Raw genomic sequence first — 17,876 nt, forward strand, 5'->3', positions numbered from 1 at the left:
CAAAGGAGAAAGAGGGGAATTCAAGAGGTTGGCATTGCTGTGCTAAGAGTGTTAACAAGGTATTATCTTGATGCCTGGTTTGATCAATCAAAAAGAACTTCTCCAAGCACTGAGTTGGATTTTGAGGCCAGGTTTGGGTTCAGCTGGAAGGGGTTTCTTGATCGAATGGCGACGTCTGGCAAGACAAGTGAGAGATTGCTGTAGTAGACATGCTGCATGTCTTCTAGTTTGACTTATTGCAATAAGCTATCGTGATCCTTTTGGAGACATTAGTCACCAGCTTAAAGAAAAGGAAACTGGTGATTTTAGGAAACACCACGTAGTCAGAGCAGTGTAGCAGGAATAGTCAATGATGCTGCTGAACCAAAGGTAGTTTTGGATGTACCGTAGATCTTCAGTTGACTCTGCTCCTTGAGAGAGAGTGTGGTCTCTCCATTGCCCAAGTGTAAATGATGCATAAGAGATGAAGGCTAGCTTATCCTTATCTTAAAATTCAGCAAGAGTGTGCCTGGGTGGCTCAGTCAGTTGGGCATCCAACCTCTTGATTTCGGCTCAGCCCATGATCTCAGGGTCATGAGATCAAGCCCCGCATTGGGGCTCTGTGCTCAGGGTGGAATCTGCTTGAGATTCTCTCCTTCTCCCTCTGCCCCTCCCCCTGTTTCCATTCTCTCTGTCTCTGAAATAAATAAAATCTTTTTAAAAATTCAGCAAGATGTTTGTCAGTGCAAGGATTAATGCAAAACTGGAGAACTACTGTCTCAGATCTGAGCTATCCAGCATGGTAGCCATTAACCATGTGTAGCTACTGAGCACATGAAATGAGGCTGGTATGACTGAGGAACGGAATTTTCAGTTTTAATTAGTTAAAACTGAAGTTGAAATTGAAACCCTCTTCCACTTTCAGATGGAGTATACATACTTTTCCCTATCCCTCCTGTTAAATACAACGAAAACTCTTAGACATTACACATAAAACAAAAAACATTGAAAGGTAGAGAGGCGGAAACCAAGCAGCTAGGGACCTCAGTCTCCAAGGAATGACAAAGTAGTGAGTTCTCTGGGTTTTCTTTCTGCCTCAGTGTTCCAAACTTGGAGCTGGAAGCCAGCAGCCTGGAAATGCCAACAAGCACAGGCAAAAAGAGTCCCAACAAAAGCCTGCTCTCTCTAGCTAGTGGAGGAAGAAAGGGGTAGACTAGCAAGACAGCTTTCAGATCGTCATCGCTCTCTACTCGAGCCAACTGCCAGAGAAAACTGTGGTACCACACGCTCACCCTAAAATGCCATGCCAGCAAAGGCAAAGTGGAAGCCTACAATTCTACTCTTGCAAGGCTGAAATGAGGTTCCTTAACATTCCTGCTAGGGTGATTTCAGAGAACTCCAAGTAGGAGGCTGGGATATTCATTCCCGTTGGCTGGTGATGCCTTTCCCAACTTGGCAGTCTAAGTGAAAAATATGGGGAACCTGGACTTTGGTGTCTAATACATGAAAATAATAAAGCATCTCTCTCCCCCATCACTAGAATGGTGTCAGAGGAGGATTTGTGCAAAGTCGGGACTGCTCAGTGATAATGAGGTCACCCCAACAAGATGTCAGTGGACACAACTTGGACAGCAGATACATCACCCCCGCTCAGCAGTTAACAAGGAAATGTCCCTGTCCCTGCGTTATCAAAAAGAGGCTGAGCGGCTGACTTCTGCCTGCACTAGGCAATAATGAGGCAGTTATGTCCTTCTTTCCTTGCCAGAACAATGCCCATGACAGCCAGCTAAAACAGAAGATCCAAAGTCTCGGAATGTAATGCAAAATGTCCAGGTTCACAACTGAGGATCACACCAAGAATCAGGAAGATCTTTGAAAGAAATCAGTAGACAACAATGCCGAGGTATTAGACTTACCTAAGATTTTATATCACAATGTATGCTTCAAAGAGCAACTGTGTTCTTGAAAAAAAAAAAAGGGTAGAAAGCTTCAGCAAAGAAGCAGAAGATATAAAGAATCAAATGTTATTTTGTGGTCCCCAAAATATAATAACTGAAATACAAAGCTCCATGGATGGGCTCAAGAGTAGAAGAGAGGGGGCAGAGTAAAGAATCTGTGAACTAAAAGAACAACAGAAATTACCCAGCCTGAGCAGCACAGAGAAAATGGGTGAAGTGGTGGGGAGGAGATGAGCAGAGCCTCAGGGCAAACAAAAGATGTAATACTTGCATCTTCAGAGTACTGGACGGAGAAGAGAAACAGCGCAGGGATGAAAAAGTGCTCAATGAAATAATGGCTGAAAACTTCTCAAATTTGGCAAGAGATGTGAACCTACATAGTCGAGAATCTGAGTGAACCACAAACAGGGTAAATCTAAAGAAATCCAAGCCAGCACACAACATAACTAAACTTCTGAAAAGCAATTAAAGAACATTTTGGAGTCAGAGAAAGACAATGACCTTGTCTATAAAGGAAAAATAGAATGATAATAGATTCTCATCAGAGACCATGGAAGCTGGATGGAAGGGGCATATTTCCCAAGTGCTGAAAGAACAACTATCAATCTAGAATCCTACACCCAAATGAGATTATACCCAAAGTAAGTATACCTAAAGTACCTTTCAGGGGAAAAGGGGAGAGGAAGACATTCTCAGATGAGGGAAACCTAACAGAATTTGTCACCCGTTGACCTTTCCTAAAAGAATGGATAAAGGACATTTTCTATAAAGATAGGAAAAGATAAAAATCCTAACAATAACAGGAAGAAAGAAGATGGTGAGCAAAACTATCCACAAATACAGTAGGCTTTCCTTTTCCTCTTGAGTTTTCTAAAGTATATTTGATGGTGGAAACAAAAATTAGAACACTGATGTGAGTTGCAAAAGAAAAACAAAGTTGCCATTCAAGCTAGTTTTCTCCTCTTAACAGTGGGCCATATGTATTTCATCCTAGTGTTCAATAACAATAAAATATTTCTACCTTTCTACAGTGAATAAGCACATCTTGTCCATTAAGCTGTCACTTTCGGAAATGGAAAATTCACTTGCTGAGGAAAAGTTCTTTATTGATTGAAAATAATTAATGGTTAATAATGCCAGCATAGTAGTACTTACAAATACGCACTTTAATAGCAAAGATCTTTTATTATGTTGAATTTTTGCCAATGGAAATAAAATATTAAGTACTGGGCTTTAAAGTTGGTCCATAAGTAGAATCTGGAGGAAGTATTATGAATTTGATAAACTGCATTTAAAAAATTTGCAACTGAGGGCACCTGGGTTGGTTAAGCATCTGCCCTCTGCTCAGGTTATGATCTCAGGGTCCTGGGATCCAGTCCCACAGCGGGCTCCCTGCTCAGCAGGGAGTCTGCTTCTCCCTCATCCTATGCCTTTCCTCCCCACTTAAGCTCTCTCTCTCTCGCAAACAAAAATCTTTAGAAAGTTGTTTTTGTTTTTGTTTTTTTTTTGCAACTGAATAATGGTTCAGACCATAGGAGGTTCAGAGGAAGCCCGCCATGCTGGCTACTGTTTTTCTCTGAGATTTGCTTTCAGATTTATCAAAGGACACATAACATTCCAAGTGTGAAGGAGGAAACCTCGAAGGAATGTATTTTTTTCCCTCAACGGTACGTACTCCAGTCACACCCAGCAATGACCACAGATATGCTGAAGTTCGGTCTGGCTGTGTCCTTGCAACATTCTGAGCTGTGTATTCACCTCCTATGGAATCTGTCAAAACACTGAAGGGTCTGTTCTCAGTAATCTGTTATCTGGCCTTCAGCCCAGTTAATTCACTGGAGCTGAGCAGGAAGAGAAGACCAAGAGTAAGAAGTGAATGGAAATCTTTTGGGATACCCTTAAGCACCCACACTCAAATGATGCATAAAATTAGAACCATTGCTTTTTAAGGATTTGCACTTGAATATTAAGCATACACAAAAATGCTCAACCTCTTTCCAAATGAGAGGAATGTCAAAAGTACATCAACACACACACATATTTTAACTTAGTTGGTGGACGAAGATCAAAAAAGTTGATACTACACTGTGCAGCCGGCAAAGCAGTAAGTGAACACTCCCATATGTTTCTCTTGGGGGTATCTATTGGCATAATACCTGTGGTCAGGTCTAAGATTCGATTTTACCCTACTTATAAGCTAAGGAGTTAGCCTGTCACTCTTTCATGAATCCTGAAATAAGACAAGGGACTCCAGGATCAGACACACAGGACTTTATTACTCACTGAACATTAAGCAGCATGAGCATTGGTGTGTTTGCACGGATCTCCCTGCCCCCAAGTCCCACAGGGGAAGCGCAGGAGACCCAAAGGGATTCTGGTGAGGTACACTGAGCCCGAGGAACCTACCCCTTTTATAGCAAGGAATAAGCAAGCTTGTTTTTCTTTGTTTTGTTTTTTTGTTTTAGAGGGAGACATTACTTCCCCCCTCAGGGTTCCTCGCTACAAACCCTAACCTGAGAAACAGTCCATGTGAAAAGTGGTCAAGTATCCCTTCTTCTTGCCTTCTTGGTATACCCAAGAATGCATAGGAGAGAGCCATGGAAGAGTTCTCCCAAGATCTCTGCTGGGCAATTTGGCAATAAAAATTACAAATATACTTAACTTTTGACCTAGCAATTCCACCTCTAGGAAACTATCCTATATATGTACTTGTACATGCACAAAATGATGGCTTTTTTATTCCAGCTTTTTTTATCCCAGATGGTTATTTATTCCAGCATTATTTATAATAGAAAAAGCTCAGAAACCAAAATGTCTGTTGATATGGGACTTTGCTTGATTGATTACAATACACCTTCGTGATGAAATATCACATAGTGTAATAAAACATGATGAGTGATAACTTGGACTGCCAAGTGAAGAAAACAGATACAGAAAGTATAACATTCTCCCATTTGTGTAAAAGAGGTAAAATGTATGCATTTTCTTGTGCTGTGTATGCATAAGGTTTCATTTTAAGGACACACAATAACTGTGAGAGGTGAATTGAATGGCTAGAAAAAGGAATAGGAGACATTCTCTTGTATATGCTTTTACATGTTTTGGTTTTCAAACTATAGGATTATAACTACTCAAAAGAGTAACTGAAAGAAAACAAACTATCTTCTGAAATTCCACCAACCATTTTATTTAATTTTATTTTATTTCTAAAAGATTTTATTTGAGAGAGAGAGAGACAGAGAGAGAGCATAAACAGTGTGAGGGGCAGAAGGAGAAGCAGGCTCTTCGCTGAACAAGGAGCCTGATGCAGGGCTCGATCCCAGGACCCGCATCATGACCTGACAGGAAGGCAGTCACTTAACCGACTGAGCTACCCAGGTGTCCACGTTTTGATTTTTGAACCACGTGATTATAACTATTCAATAGATTAACAGAAAGAATACAAACTATAATATTTTCTGAAATTCCACCAACCATTTTAAACCAAAGTTCAGGGAATTACCGTAGTCCTCTTAGTTTAAGCGTCTCACGAAGGGGAATCAGCTCCTGATCAGGATTTATTTTATCACCTGCCATACATATTTGATATCCCACTTAATCCACCTGCTGATCCTAGTGAAGTATATTTTGTCAACGTTTTACGGAAGAAAAGGTAGGTCACAGAACCATACCCTGACCTGGACTTTCTGTGTATAACCTGAAAACTCATTTTTCCCACACCTGACCCTTCCTTCCTGAGCCAGAACCCTGTCTGGGGAGGCTCTTCTCCCTCCCTCTCGTGACAGTGCCTCCATCAGCAGTTGGCAGTCCTGGCTGCATGCGGATCACTGAGAAACACACTGACAACAGCAAGAAATTACAGATTCCAGTACAACATGACACCAAAGGATTTGGATTCAAACTTTTAATAATAAATTGTGCCAGTAGAAGCTTTTCAAAGGCAATGATATATCAATAAATAATAGTTAAATTGAGTTCCTGAGAAAGAACCTACCACATGAAAGTATGTCAGAGCGCTGTAAATAACAGGGCGTTATTATAAAATAGCGAAAATACTGACAGTCACGATACAAGCACAGCAGACTTCAGAATTTGCCATTCATACAAATGTAAACCAGTACACAGTCATTTTTTTTGTTTTTTCTTAGTTTAGACACTGATAAACTTGTAAGTGTTGTTGCCTAGATATATACTAAATAATGGATACATTATGCTAAAAAATTCAAGGAAAAATATGTGGAATAACATAATGAAAAATATGACACATCAGATTTTTAAAAAGCAAAAAAGAATTGAACTTTTTACTGAGAAATAAATCACTTTAAATAGGAATCATACTTGAAATAAGGAATATTTTGTGTTTATCTATGTAGTTATATATACACCTACACTTCTAAGAAAATACGTATGGCTTAATTATTTTTTTATTCCAATGTCACTTTGAATAATCCTTGCTGTTTTACAAAGATTAGAAAAGTGTATTTTTAAAAACCAAGTTAAGATTGATACTTCAAAGCACACCAAAAAAAAAAGTGAAAAGAATTAAATTTCATCATGGTCATAACACCTCCCTTGTCTACAGTGACAGGAGGAATGACATCACGCAAACCGTTCAGTGCGGGCAGTGTGCTGGCAGCCGGGCCGTGGCCACAGGGTTCCACATATCAGCTATGCCAATGAGAGTATACTGACTAGCGAAATGGACAGAGTTCGATGATTAACTTAATATTTTTTGGCATAGCTAAATTAATCCCTTTTGATGTATACAAGTTTAGTATGTGACAAATATTTAAGTTTACCCCCCAAAGAATCCAATCATACCCAAGACGCACACACAAAAATCACTTCGCAGTTACACATCTGCATTTCTTTGACAAAACAATAAGGGATACAATCATAGCAAAGAAGTCACCCACACGATACGTTATCAGCAAACTGTCTAGAACATCTCATTTAAAGATACTCAGTAAAAACTATTCACAGAACCTGCTGTGAATGGCAAGATATGGTAATTTTATAATAGAAAAACCCTGCTCATGCAGTACTCTCTACACACCAGACATCTGAAATCACACCCACATAATCACCTTGCTCACACTTCCTAGTATACTATCATATGCAAAAAGAAAAAAAAAAAAAAGAAAAAGCAGCTTTTAACATTATATCACAATTTTGAAATGTGGGAAAAATAAAAAACAAAAACCACTGTGTGAATAAAATGGTATCAGTAATATCAGAACAGTGTTACCTTTTTTTTTTTTTTTACACATTATTGCACAGAGATTTCTTATCACATGTTCTTCAGTTTTTATGTCTTTTCCTAAATGTGAATAAGTGCTATGGATAAAATACAAATGTAGAAAATAACAGCAGCATGATTTGTCAAAAGTTAATCCCTATAATTTAGTAAGAAAAATGGCTATAAACAAAATAAGTGCTCTTTCTAAACTGTACTAAATTTTTAAAAATATTGTTTTAATGCAGTGAAGGTCCTCAAAAGCCAATTTCAATTCAAGGCAATGCTGACACCTGTCCCCCACCCCCATCAACCAGAATCTGCTAGACTTGAATCCTTTTTTTAAAAAGCTTTTTTGTTTGTTTTCGGGGTTTTTGATGAAGACCAGAACTTCAGGTGAAGTAACCAATGGACTAACTTGAACAAAGCTGACCTCAACTCTCCATCAGGCCTGTTAGGAAACCAGCTCTGGGCCCCCTGGACGTCTGAAAAAGCAGAGTGGCAGGGATTCCAAGTCACTGTCTACACGTACACTGGCTGGCAACCTTCAGTCTGATCCACCATATCAGAATTTTCCAAATCAGAGTCCTCAGCCTGGGAAGCATCTGCTCCTGAAGGCTTTGGGCACCTAAAGGGATAACCATTGTCATCAAAGAACCTTCGGAAAGTGAACTCATAAAATGCATGCTCAGGGTGTTTGTTATTTGGAGAGGTGAGTGTGTCCCAGGCCTTCGTGCTATCTTCACTAGCATCATTCCAAGGGCTTTCTTCATCTACAGGGTCAAAATTTGAGGTGTCCATAGGGTGGCTGATCTTGGGGACATAGGGGGCTGGCTGCTTCCGGATGTCACTCGAGAAATCAATGGCCCCGAAGAATGGATGGGCCTTCAGGTCGTCGGCCCCATTCCTCCCCAGCCGGTGGTCGGCTGCGCAGCACAGTTTGGTGATGAGGTCCCGGGCCTCGGGGCTCAGCTTGACCTGGGCTGGAATGTGGAGCGTGTTCTCCCAGTTTATGACCTGAAGAGACAACAAAACTAAAGTTTTCCTTTCTTTTCACATTTTAAGTCTCATTTAGGGCAGTTCTGAGATAATATGTGATGACATGGCTTTCAAATATTTGGACTTTGACGATGGGAGGATATTTAGAAAAGATCGAGGAGCAGCAGGTGCAAAGTTGAGCCGCTATCAAAGGCCAACATGGGTAAGTAGCAGGCTCACAGCCTGAGGTGGGGGGGTGCGTAAGCCAAGCAGATCATAATAGACAGGCTTTCTTCTATCAGAAATGCCGTTAAGCAAAAGAATTTTGTGACTTCCATAAAAATGAAGAGGCCGATCACCGGAGTCATTTCTTTAGCTTATGCAAGAGATTTCTATTGAACCATCATGGTTTGCATTCAGTACTTATTTTGGCCAAGAGATGGTCCATTGGGATTTTGTTTAAAAAAAAAAAAAAAGACAACCTCACCTAGGAGAATAAAGATGACAGAACCTATGGTCTTGGCCTCATGCTTGTGACGGTCAACTGCACAAACCAGCCATCAGGACGTTCAGTAAATACATGTCATGAAGTGCATCTACTATGAAGAGAAAACCTAAGGGACGTCGCTATTATTTATACTTAGAATCAGGATAAAGCAAGGCCAAATTATCAGGCTACAGGCTGGGGTGACAGGGCATTGGTAAGGCATGGAGACAGGTGGGTGTATCGGTGGGAGAGCTGGTTTGAACTTGAGTAGTTGTTTTAATAAAGCTAAAATTATAAAAGTCAAAGAAGAAAACATAGGGGAAAATCTTCATGACATTGGATTTGGCAACAATTTCTTGGATATGATACCAAAAGCACAGGCAACAAAACAGAAATACCTAAAATGGACTTTATCAAAATTAAAAACTTTTGTGCACCAAAGGACACTATTAACAGAGTGAAAAGGTAACTCCCAGAATGGGAGAATATATTTGCAAAGCATATATCTGATTGGGGATTAATGTCCAGAATATATAGATCTCCTACAATTCAACAATAACAGTAACCTGATTAAAAAAGAGCTAAAGACTTGAACAGACATTCTCCAAACATGTACAAATGTCCAATAAGCACACAAAGAGAGGCTCACTCACTATCATCAGGGAAATACAAATTAAAACCACAATGAGTTACCACCTCATATCCACTGGGATGACTATGATTAAAAAAACAACAAGTAAAGTAAGTGTTGATGAGCATGTTTAGAAACTGGACCCTTCGTGCATGGATGATGGGAATGTAAAATCAAACAGCCACTGGGGCCAACAGTTTGGTGGTTCCTCAGAAGGTTAAACACAGAATGACCACATGATCTGACCATCTCACTTCTGGGTATATAACCCCCAAAAAGAAAGCAGTACTTGTATATGCACTCATGTTGACAGCAGCATTATTCAACCAGCACAATGTAGAACAAGCCCAAGTGACCCATCACCACATGATGGATAGATAAATGTGCTGTACACATACACTGGAATATTCTTCAGCCTTATAAAGAAAGGAAATTCTGATATGTGCTACAGCATGGATGGACCCCAAAGACATTATGGTAAGTCAAATTTAGCCAGTCATGAAAAGACAAGTATGGTTATTACACTTTCACGAGGCACCTAGACTAGGCAACTTCACAGACACAGAAGAAGAGGAGAGGTTATAGAGTCTGGCGGAATGAGGAAGGGGAGTTATGGTTTAATGGGTACAGTTTCTGTTTGGGATGATAAAAATAGCTAAAAACAGGTAATGGTTACAGTTGTACAACACTGTGAATGCATTCAATGCCAATGAACTGTAAAATTAAAAATGGTTAAATTGGCAAATTTTATCACAATAAAAACATTGGGTTATTATCATGCAGGCAAATTAGTGAACGGTTCAGCAATTCAATTAGGATATAGATAATGTCAAATTGCATTTTTATTATTACCTGAGTGAAAACTAAGCCTTCATTTAGGGTTTTTCTAAGTAAGGGATTATTAATTTAAGGCCCAACATTGACTCTGGGACATACGGATACTTCACAGAATTGTCAGTGAACACTATGCTGGTGGTTAAGTGCACTGTTAAGGGAAGTCTCAAAGATTTCATCAGCTTCTCTGTTCAATCCTTAAGTAATCAAATCATTTATTTCAGAGAATAATGGCTATCATTCTAAAACTAGTTATTTAGTATTAAATGATTGAAAGAGTAAATATTCTTTCCAACTGATATTAGGAATATGTACAACTAGCCCAACCACACAGCTGACAATCTGCAAACGATAATATAGCGTATAATGCAGTATAACACCCAAAGAAAATCTGGTTTCTTTAGGTCTAGTTCATAGAGTTTTCAGTGTTTTTTGCAAGGCGGGCCTGGGCGGCAGCAGGGAATGATGTACAGTGCACCTTTACAGCGTCTCTCTGTTCATGGTTCAAGATGGTGGCTGGCCACTGGTTCAAGTAAAACTTCAGCTACACATATATATATCAAAACACAGGTCTAACTTTGTGGCATTAGTAAAATAAAAATTTTTATACAGGTAATAATAATTATAATACTTTAAAATACACAACCGACAATCCAACACTATTCAGAATGAAAGGTCAAATGCTGACTGGAGATTCACAGGTTCATCAGAAAACGACGTGTGTTTGCAGCAAGCGGATGCATAGGCTCATTAATTCCTACCTTCAGTTGGGTTTCTGTGGGAGTAGGGGCCAGAAAGGGCGGCTGCCCCACCAGCATCTCGAAGAGAATCACACCAACACTCCACCAGTCACAGAGCTGAGTGTATCCTGAAAGACAGAGTCTCACTCAATTCCAGCACAGGCATATATTCTTCTCAGAGAAGAATTCTGTGAAATCCTCAAATGCTGACTGTTAAGGGGGAAAGCATGTCCAAGCAGCATACATGTTACGTGAAAGAAAACCAGCCTACACAAAATGCACCTCCTTGCACGTGTGGCTCAGAAGAGAAGTCTGGACGGGACGCCTGCCGGGACAGCGCGGGTCTTCGTGTGTTCTCTTCTTTTCTACCATTAGTCTGTGATGAACACAGGATGCCTGTGTCATAGAACTTTCTAATTTTAAAAGCCTATTGTTATTGTTAGCAACACTACTAGCCAGGATTTTAAGTCCTTAAAGAATACACAAAGACAGGGTGCCTGGGTGGCTCAGTGGTTTAAGCCTCTGCCTTCGGCTCAGGTCATGATCCCAGGATTCTGGGATCGAGTCCCGCATCGGGCTCTCTGCTCGGCAGGGAGCCTGCTTCCCTCTCACTCTCTCTGCCTGCTTCTCTGCCTACTTGTGATCTCTGTCAAATAAGTAAATAAAATCTTAAAAAAAAAAAAAAGAATACACAAAGACGTCAATTAAAATAGGACCAACTGAAAAACAGCAAGTGCTACACCTGCCAGCCTCAAGGGCTTTCTGGGGAGGCTGGCTAAGTTGATTTTGGAAGAAGCTGAGGAATACGGAGCAGAAGAGGGAAAGGGGGCCCTTTGGCAATGGAGACAACTGTCTCCTAAGACATGGTCTGACACACTCAACGGAGCCAGGCCCTTCCTCACGGAGCTCCCAAGACACAGGAGCTGAGGCGGGGCACCCTGTGGCTTGGGCAGGGGGGGCTGGCCTCATCAAGGCAGCAGAACAGGTCCGTTTTTCTTTTATTTTCTCCCACTTTTCCTTCAGAGCTCTGTATCCCAGTCCCAGCCATGCTCTAGTCCTGATGTCACCTGATCCTTGCCAAGCCTGAACTGGGCCTGGAGACCTGCCGGCAGTGTTTTCTAACCCTGCCCCGACCCCACCTCTGCCGGCCTGGTGTGGCAGTGCAGGCGGCAGGGTAACACCGACCCCTGGTGCCTGGACTGCGGCACGCGCCAGGATGCCAGAGACACGGCCCACCTCCCACCGCGAGAGGAAGGAGAGAACTACATCTTTCCGGGGAAGTGAGGCCAGTATTCACAACCACCTCTCAAGGTAGTTATTGTTATGCCTGTGGCTCTGAGTGGTTAAGTGATTTGCCTTGGATTTCCACAGCTAACAAAGAAAACTGACTTGAACAGACTTCAAAGACTCGAAACAACACATGTAAAAAGACAGATCACCGACCTTTGGATTTACTGCACTGTCACTCTGAGCCCCACAGCTATCACTGAAAAGGTTCCTCTTGTACTCAGTCAAATGAGTATTTGATAGAACATCCACACAGATCAATTTTACTGAATGCTTGTAATGTCACGCATACCACTGTCCCCAAATCTCACCTGCCAGCACTTCTGGACTAACAGGGGAGAAAGGGAGGAAAATAAAACTAACGTTCTGTCATACTTCCTAGCCAACTGGATATGCTATAAGCAGCAAGGAACCTGGGCATGTACGGTTCAGGGAGACCGAATAGTGTCCCTGTCCCTCAGAGTTGTCTCTGTTAAAACCAGTTGTGGATATTCTCTTGGGTTCTAGACAGAAAGCTCACACCCTACACCCAATCTATCCCAGCCAAAGCTAGTGAGGCAGGTCTAATGGTGTGTGTCCTCTTTCACCCCAGAAGCCACAGCAGCTGCAAAACAGATGTGAGACACACTGGAGGCCTGTGAGGGAAATAATTTCCTCTCGGGCTTCCACGAGTACAGAAATACAACGAGAACATTCAGCCTTAGAAAGCTGGAGCTGGAGAGACTCAGAGGTCATCTGGCTCCACAGGTTTTGAAGTCAAGATGGCTGCCAGTTGGGCAGCTGCCTGTGGCCGGAAGCACAAACCTTTTCGGAGGAGCACTTCCGGCGCGATGTAATTTGGGGTCCCAACCAGGGAGTGCGCCAGACACCTCTGGTGCTGCTTCCTGGCTCTCTGCTCCAGAGTCTTCAGCCTATCTCCACATCGACAATTAGACACGTCGTCCCAGAGGTCACTGGGTTCCATGCTGTCCTGTCTGATGTGGCTCCCTTTCACCCAGAAATCAGGGGCAGTGAAAGAAGAGAATAAAAAACAAAGTGAATTTCCACTATTCAATGATGCAACAAATCCACAACTTCCAAGTAATTCAGTTCAGCTCCAGACGTATTACAAGAAAGGATCCTCCCCAACTGCTCTGCAGGGGTGGTCCATGATTCCTGGGTGTGAGTTTCAAGCCAAGAGGTAACCAACACTAAGAAAGATGGATGAGGCAATGAGAGGAGCTGGGCGCTGTGCAGATGACAGCATCGTGATGTGCCAGGAGAAAAGCTCAGGTAACTATGGGAATATCAGACACAGCACTCTGGCCAAAGCCTACTACCTGTCTGACAAGACACGTTGCAAGATGAGCATGGAAAAGCATGAGATGATTTAAAAAGTATAAACAAAAGTGCCTTTAATGCCAGAAAATGGGAAAGATTAAATGATTTAGGATTAGTTTTGAGTGAAAAAATAAATGCATGAGGCTCAATGGATAGAGCATGCAACTCTTAATCTCGGGGTTGTGAGTTCAAGCCCGTTACATGTAAAGATTACTTTAAAAAAGAAAAGAGATGACTGAGCCTTGGTATTAAAATAACTATCTCAAGAAACTGAGTCATAAGTAAGCTAATGGCTAGCAGAACTACAGAAGATGGAGTTAACCTATATCTGTACTTACAGATACCTATAGAGAGATTCACATTAACTAGGAGAGAGGACTCTTGGGAGGTTGTGAAACTTATTTTTTAAGGCTCATTTTATAAGGACATAGTGATGGTTCCCACAAAGGTCCCATGATACCCCATAGCCTATTGTCCTAAAAATACTAGAGTAAAACTTGAATCCATTAATTTAAAAACCTTTTTTTCCCCACATATCATACTACTGCTTCAGGCAGAAAAGGATGTCATACCAAATTATAAAATAACAGAAAACAGATCATTTCAAATGATCAGGAACCACGCAGATGGGAAAGAGTTGCCTTAGATGGTTTAGTTATGTCTAGATGTAGAAGGTGGACGCGGCACGTCTAAGACAATACCTTTCTGGTAGTATTTGGAATTGTGAGTCCACCTGAACCCAGTGCAGAGGCCAAAATCTGTCAGTTTGATGTGACCATCAAGATCTATCAAAATGTTGTCTGGCTTAATGTCTCGGTGGATAAAGCCCATCTTGTGGACACTCTCAATGGCCAGAGTCAACTCGGCAATGTAGAAGCGGGCCAGGTGCTCAGGGAAGACCTCCATCCGGATCAGCAGGCTCATCATGTCTCCCCCTGGGATATAGTCCATCACAAAGTACAGGCTGTCCTTGTCTTGGAAGGAGTAGTAGAGTTTGACCACCCACTCGTTGTCCGCCTCGGCCAGGATGTCCCTCTCAGCCTTGACATGGGCCACCTGATTTCGGTTCAGGACATCCTTCTTCCTCAGGGTCTTCATGGCATACAGGGCATGAGTGTCCACCTTACAAGCAAGGCATACTTCTCCAAAGGCACCGATCCCCAGGGTTTTGATTTTCACAAACATGGACTTGTCCATTTTGGCCCTCTTCAGTCTGTTGTAATTAGACTCCTTCTGGTAGAGGATCTTCCTCATCTGTTCCTGCTCAGCTTCACAGAGTCCAGCCTGTGGGGAAGGAAAACAAGGAAGTCATGTTAGAGGAGTCCGTGGGAGGAAACAGATGGGGCAGGAGATACAAGGGTCCTAACTTAATTTATAGAAACAAGAACACTGAATGGGTCCAGTATACTACAAGCAAGACAACAACTGGTTCTGTTCTTTATACGCTTATGTAGACACAAGTCTAGAATCTAAAAGGAAGACAAAACGGGTGATTTTAGGTTCCACAGGAAACTTCTATAAATAAAAATCTGCAAAAAAAAAAAAAAAAAAAAAAAAGGGACCACAAAGTTCCTAGAACTCTAAGAGCAATCTAATAATTTAATAGCTCAAGGAAAATGGGAACAAGGAAACGTCAATGAAAATGGGAGAGTAGAAAGTAAGGACACAGATCTGATTTTTAGAATTTGGAATGACTGGCTTTGTGTGATTTAAATTTACTGTAACATTTTATTTATTTGTGTTAAAGATTATTTATTTATTTATTTGACAGACAGAGATCACAAGTAGGCAGAGAGGCAGGCAGAGAGAGAGAGGTGGAAGCAGGCTCCCTGCTGAGCAGAGTGGGGCTCGATCCCAGAACGCTGGGACCACGACCTGAGCCGAAGGCAGAGGCTTTTACCCACTGAGCCACCCAGGCGCCCCTACTGTAACATTTTAATTTAGATCATTTCATTAATTACCTTCTCTAGCAGATTAGTGTCAACTGAGGTACATTTAAAATATTATTTACTGGGGCACCTGGGTGGCTGAGTCAGTTAAGCATCTGATTTCGGCTCAGGTCATGATCGCAGGGGACTGGGATGTCCCTCTCCCTCTAGCCTCTGCCCCTCCCTTTGGTTGTGCTCTTTCTGCCTCTCTCTCAAATAAATAAAATCTTTTAAAAATATATATTATTTGCTAATTAAAGGATACAAAGATTATTACCAGATATATTTTCCCTTATAAATCCCCAAATTTCAATTTGTAGAACCTCAAACTTTGTTTCTCCTCTTTCAAAATGTTTAAATACCAGTTACTAACAAATTTTGTTACGGAATAAGTACACACCATAAAAATCGATCTGGTGATCTGCCTGTTGGCTGCATCACACTAAGTTTTCACTGCTCCCCTGCAGAGTCAGGGTGAACAGGCAAGGGAGCCTGAAATATGTGTCATTTCTCCAAGGTGTTCACCCTGTAACCATATCATTGCCCTGTGAGATGAATCATTTGTAATGAAGATGCATAAAGCAGAAACAAAAAAGGAATTCTGCTGTAATTCCCACTACCAATTTAGGAAAGAGCCAGGGTCAAATGATAAGAACATAATTAGAAATTACTTTTGCCATTTCCTGTTCCAGCTGCAACCTCCGGTTGACCTTCTGCTGGTAGGTTTTTATGACATTTTCCACGTGCTGCTCCATGAAGAACTTAAACGCATACGGCGAGTAGCTCTTGATGCGAGATTCCCTCTTCTCTTCATCTCTGCTGTTTTTCCGAACGGGAACAGGAGAGGTCTGAATCTGCTTTTTATCCTTCCCCACTTTCTCCCCTTTGGCGTTTTTGTGGCTCTTGTCACTCCTCTCAGCAGGCTCGGCAGCCTGGCCGCCTCGGAGGCTCTGTTCCATGCCCACACACAGGCTGTCCATGTCATACTGCTCTGACTTACTCCGGAGCAACAAATGCTTGGGGTACGGTGGGGGCGGGCACCTCAGGTCTGGGCTGCCATAGTCAACGTCCAGCGGGTATGCGTTGGCGCCCCCCAGGGGCAGAGGGTGCTCATCCTTGGAGTCCAGACTCTCCACCCCAGGGGTGGGTGCTGGCACCCAGGCCGGGTGGGAGGGCCCCACAGCCGTCTGGGGCTCAGGCCGCATCACCCTCACACTCTTCACTGGGTGCAGGATGTGGGCGGCCGTTACAGCCGTGATGGTGTTGGGGGAGGGCATGGAAGGCTCCGTCTTGCTGGGCACTCCTGCCCGGATGGGCACGGCCACTGGCTGCTGGTGGTTGTTGAAGGAGTTGGTTCTGCTGGGGACGGGGCCTTCGGGCAGGAATGCCACGTGCTGGCGGGGAGGTGCCTCCAGGCCCGGCTTCTGAAGAGAGTCACGGCGGGACAGGGTAGATGACTGCCACTGCTGGACAGGAGGGCTGCTCAGGTCATAAAGATCCACGTTGAGGCTGTTTCTGGAGGGTGTGATCAGACTCTGTGGGGGGCTGTCACTTGTGAACACCTGGCCCCGGGAGCCCATCATGTGCATCTGGTGGGCCTGTTTGTGGTGCGGGTGGGGCATGTACAGCCCCGTGGCTGCTCCAGTGGGTGGAAACGCATGGCCGGCCCCGGGCTGCACGGCTGGGCCCTTGGCAGCAAGGTTTGCGTACGCCCCTGCTTCCTTGTTTTGGAAGGAGGGGCTACGCTGGATGCCATAGCCCAGCGGCTCCCCAGGTACCAGTAGGTGTGGCCTGTAGTGGGGGCCCTGCAGTGGGAGGGGTTGGCCCCCGGGGCCAGCCACTGGGAAGTTCATCCCTGCGGCCTCCATGTTTGCGGCATAGCCTTTGGGCTGGTGCTGATGGCCACCAGGCACGCTGTGAGTGCTTCCGGCGAAAAGAAAGTCCATGTACTGACGAGGCACCTCCTCCAGCGCACTGCTGCCCTCGTAGGCCGCCCCACTCATCTGGTGGTAGGGTGAGAAAGGCTCGCCTGTTCCTTCAAAGCTTGGCCTCCGTGGCACAGGGGCTGGTGCGATGCCCTTTCCTGCAGAGGAAAGAATGGGGACATGGCATTAGAGGAGAACCTGCTCCGTTGGCTCTGGCTCTTTCAGGCTGGCCCCTTGCACCGGCCATGTCCTTGGGGCCAACACTGCCGCGCAGGCTCTGCGATGACCCCAGGCCCTCTGGAAGGCCCTCTGACAGAGGCTAAACTCTGCTGTGGGCAGATCCGGACGACCTTCTGGGTCAAAGGCTCTGCCCCACCCACCAGAGGCCCCTCACAGGGACACCTGGCAGAGCCCAGAACCTCTACAGACATCATCTAGGGCAGAAGCACAGCCAAACAATGACTTTTCCTGGGCTAAGAAGATGTATCAGTGAATACATGTCAAAGGCAGAAGTAGAAGAAAGTCATTACAGACATGGGCCTGCACTTGCCCTTGGAGCTGTGCTCCAAGACA

At 43.4% G+C, this 17,876-nt stretch overlaps 1 protein-coding gene across 1 annotated transcript in view; it reads right to left on the reverse strand.

Annotated features, from left to right (window-relative positions):
• Window positions 1-5,826: 5,826 nt before the first annotated feature.
• LATS2 (large tumor suppressor kinase 2) overlaps window positions 5,827-17,876 on the reverse strand; it is a 76,266-nt gene continuing 64,216 nt past the window's right edge. Inside the window, exons 4-8 of the mRNA XM_045978100.1 lie at window positions 16,050-17,461; window positions 14,152-14,734; window positions 12,935-13,117; window positions 10,865-10,971; window positions 5,827-8,190 (exon numbers count right to left, since the gene is read on the reverse strand). Of these exons, the coding sequence (XP_045834056.1) occupies window positions 7,696-8,190; window positions 10,865-10,971; window positions 12,935-13,117; window positions 14,152-14,734; window positions 16,050-17,461 (2,780 nt within the window). The 3' untranslated portion in view covers window positions 5,827-7,695. The remainder of the gene's footprint in view (window positions 8,191-10,864; window positions 10,972-12,934; window positions 13,118-14,151; window positions 14,735-16,049; window positions 17,462-17,876) is intronic.

This window comes from Meles meles, chromosome 14 (assembly GCF_922984935.1).
Source record: "Meles meles chromosome 14, mMelMel3.1 paternal haplotype, whole genome shotgun sequence".
NCBI classification, from domain to species: Eukaryota; Metazoa; Chordata; class Mammalia; order Carnivora; family Mustelidae; genus Meles; species Meles meles.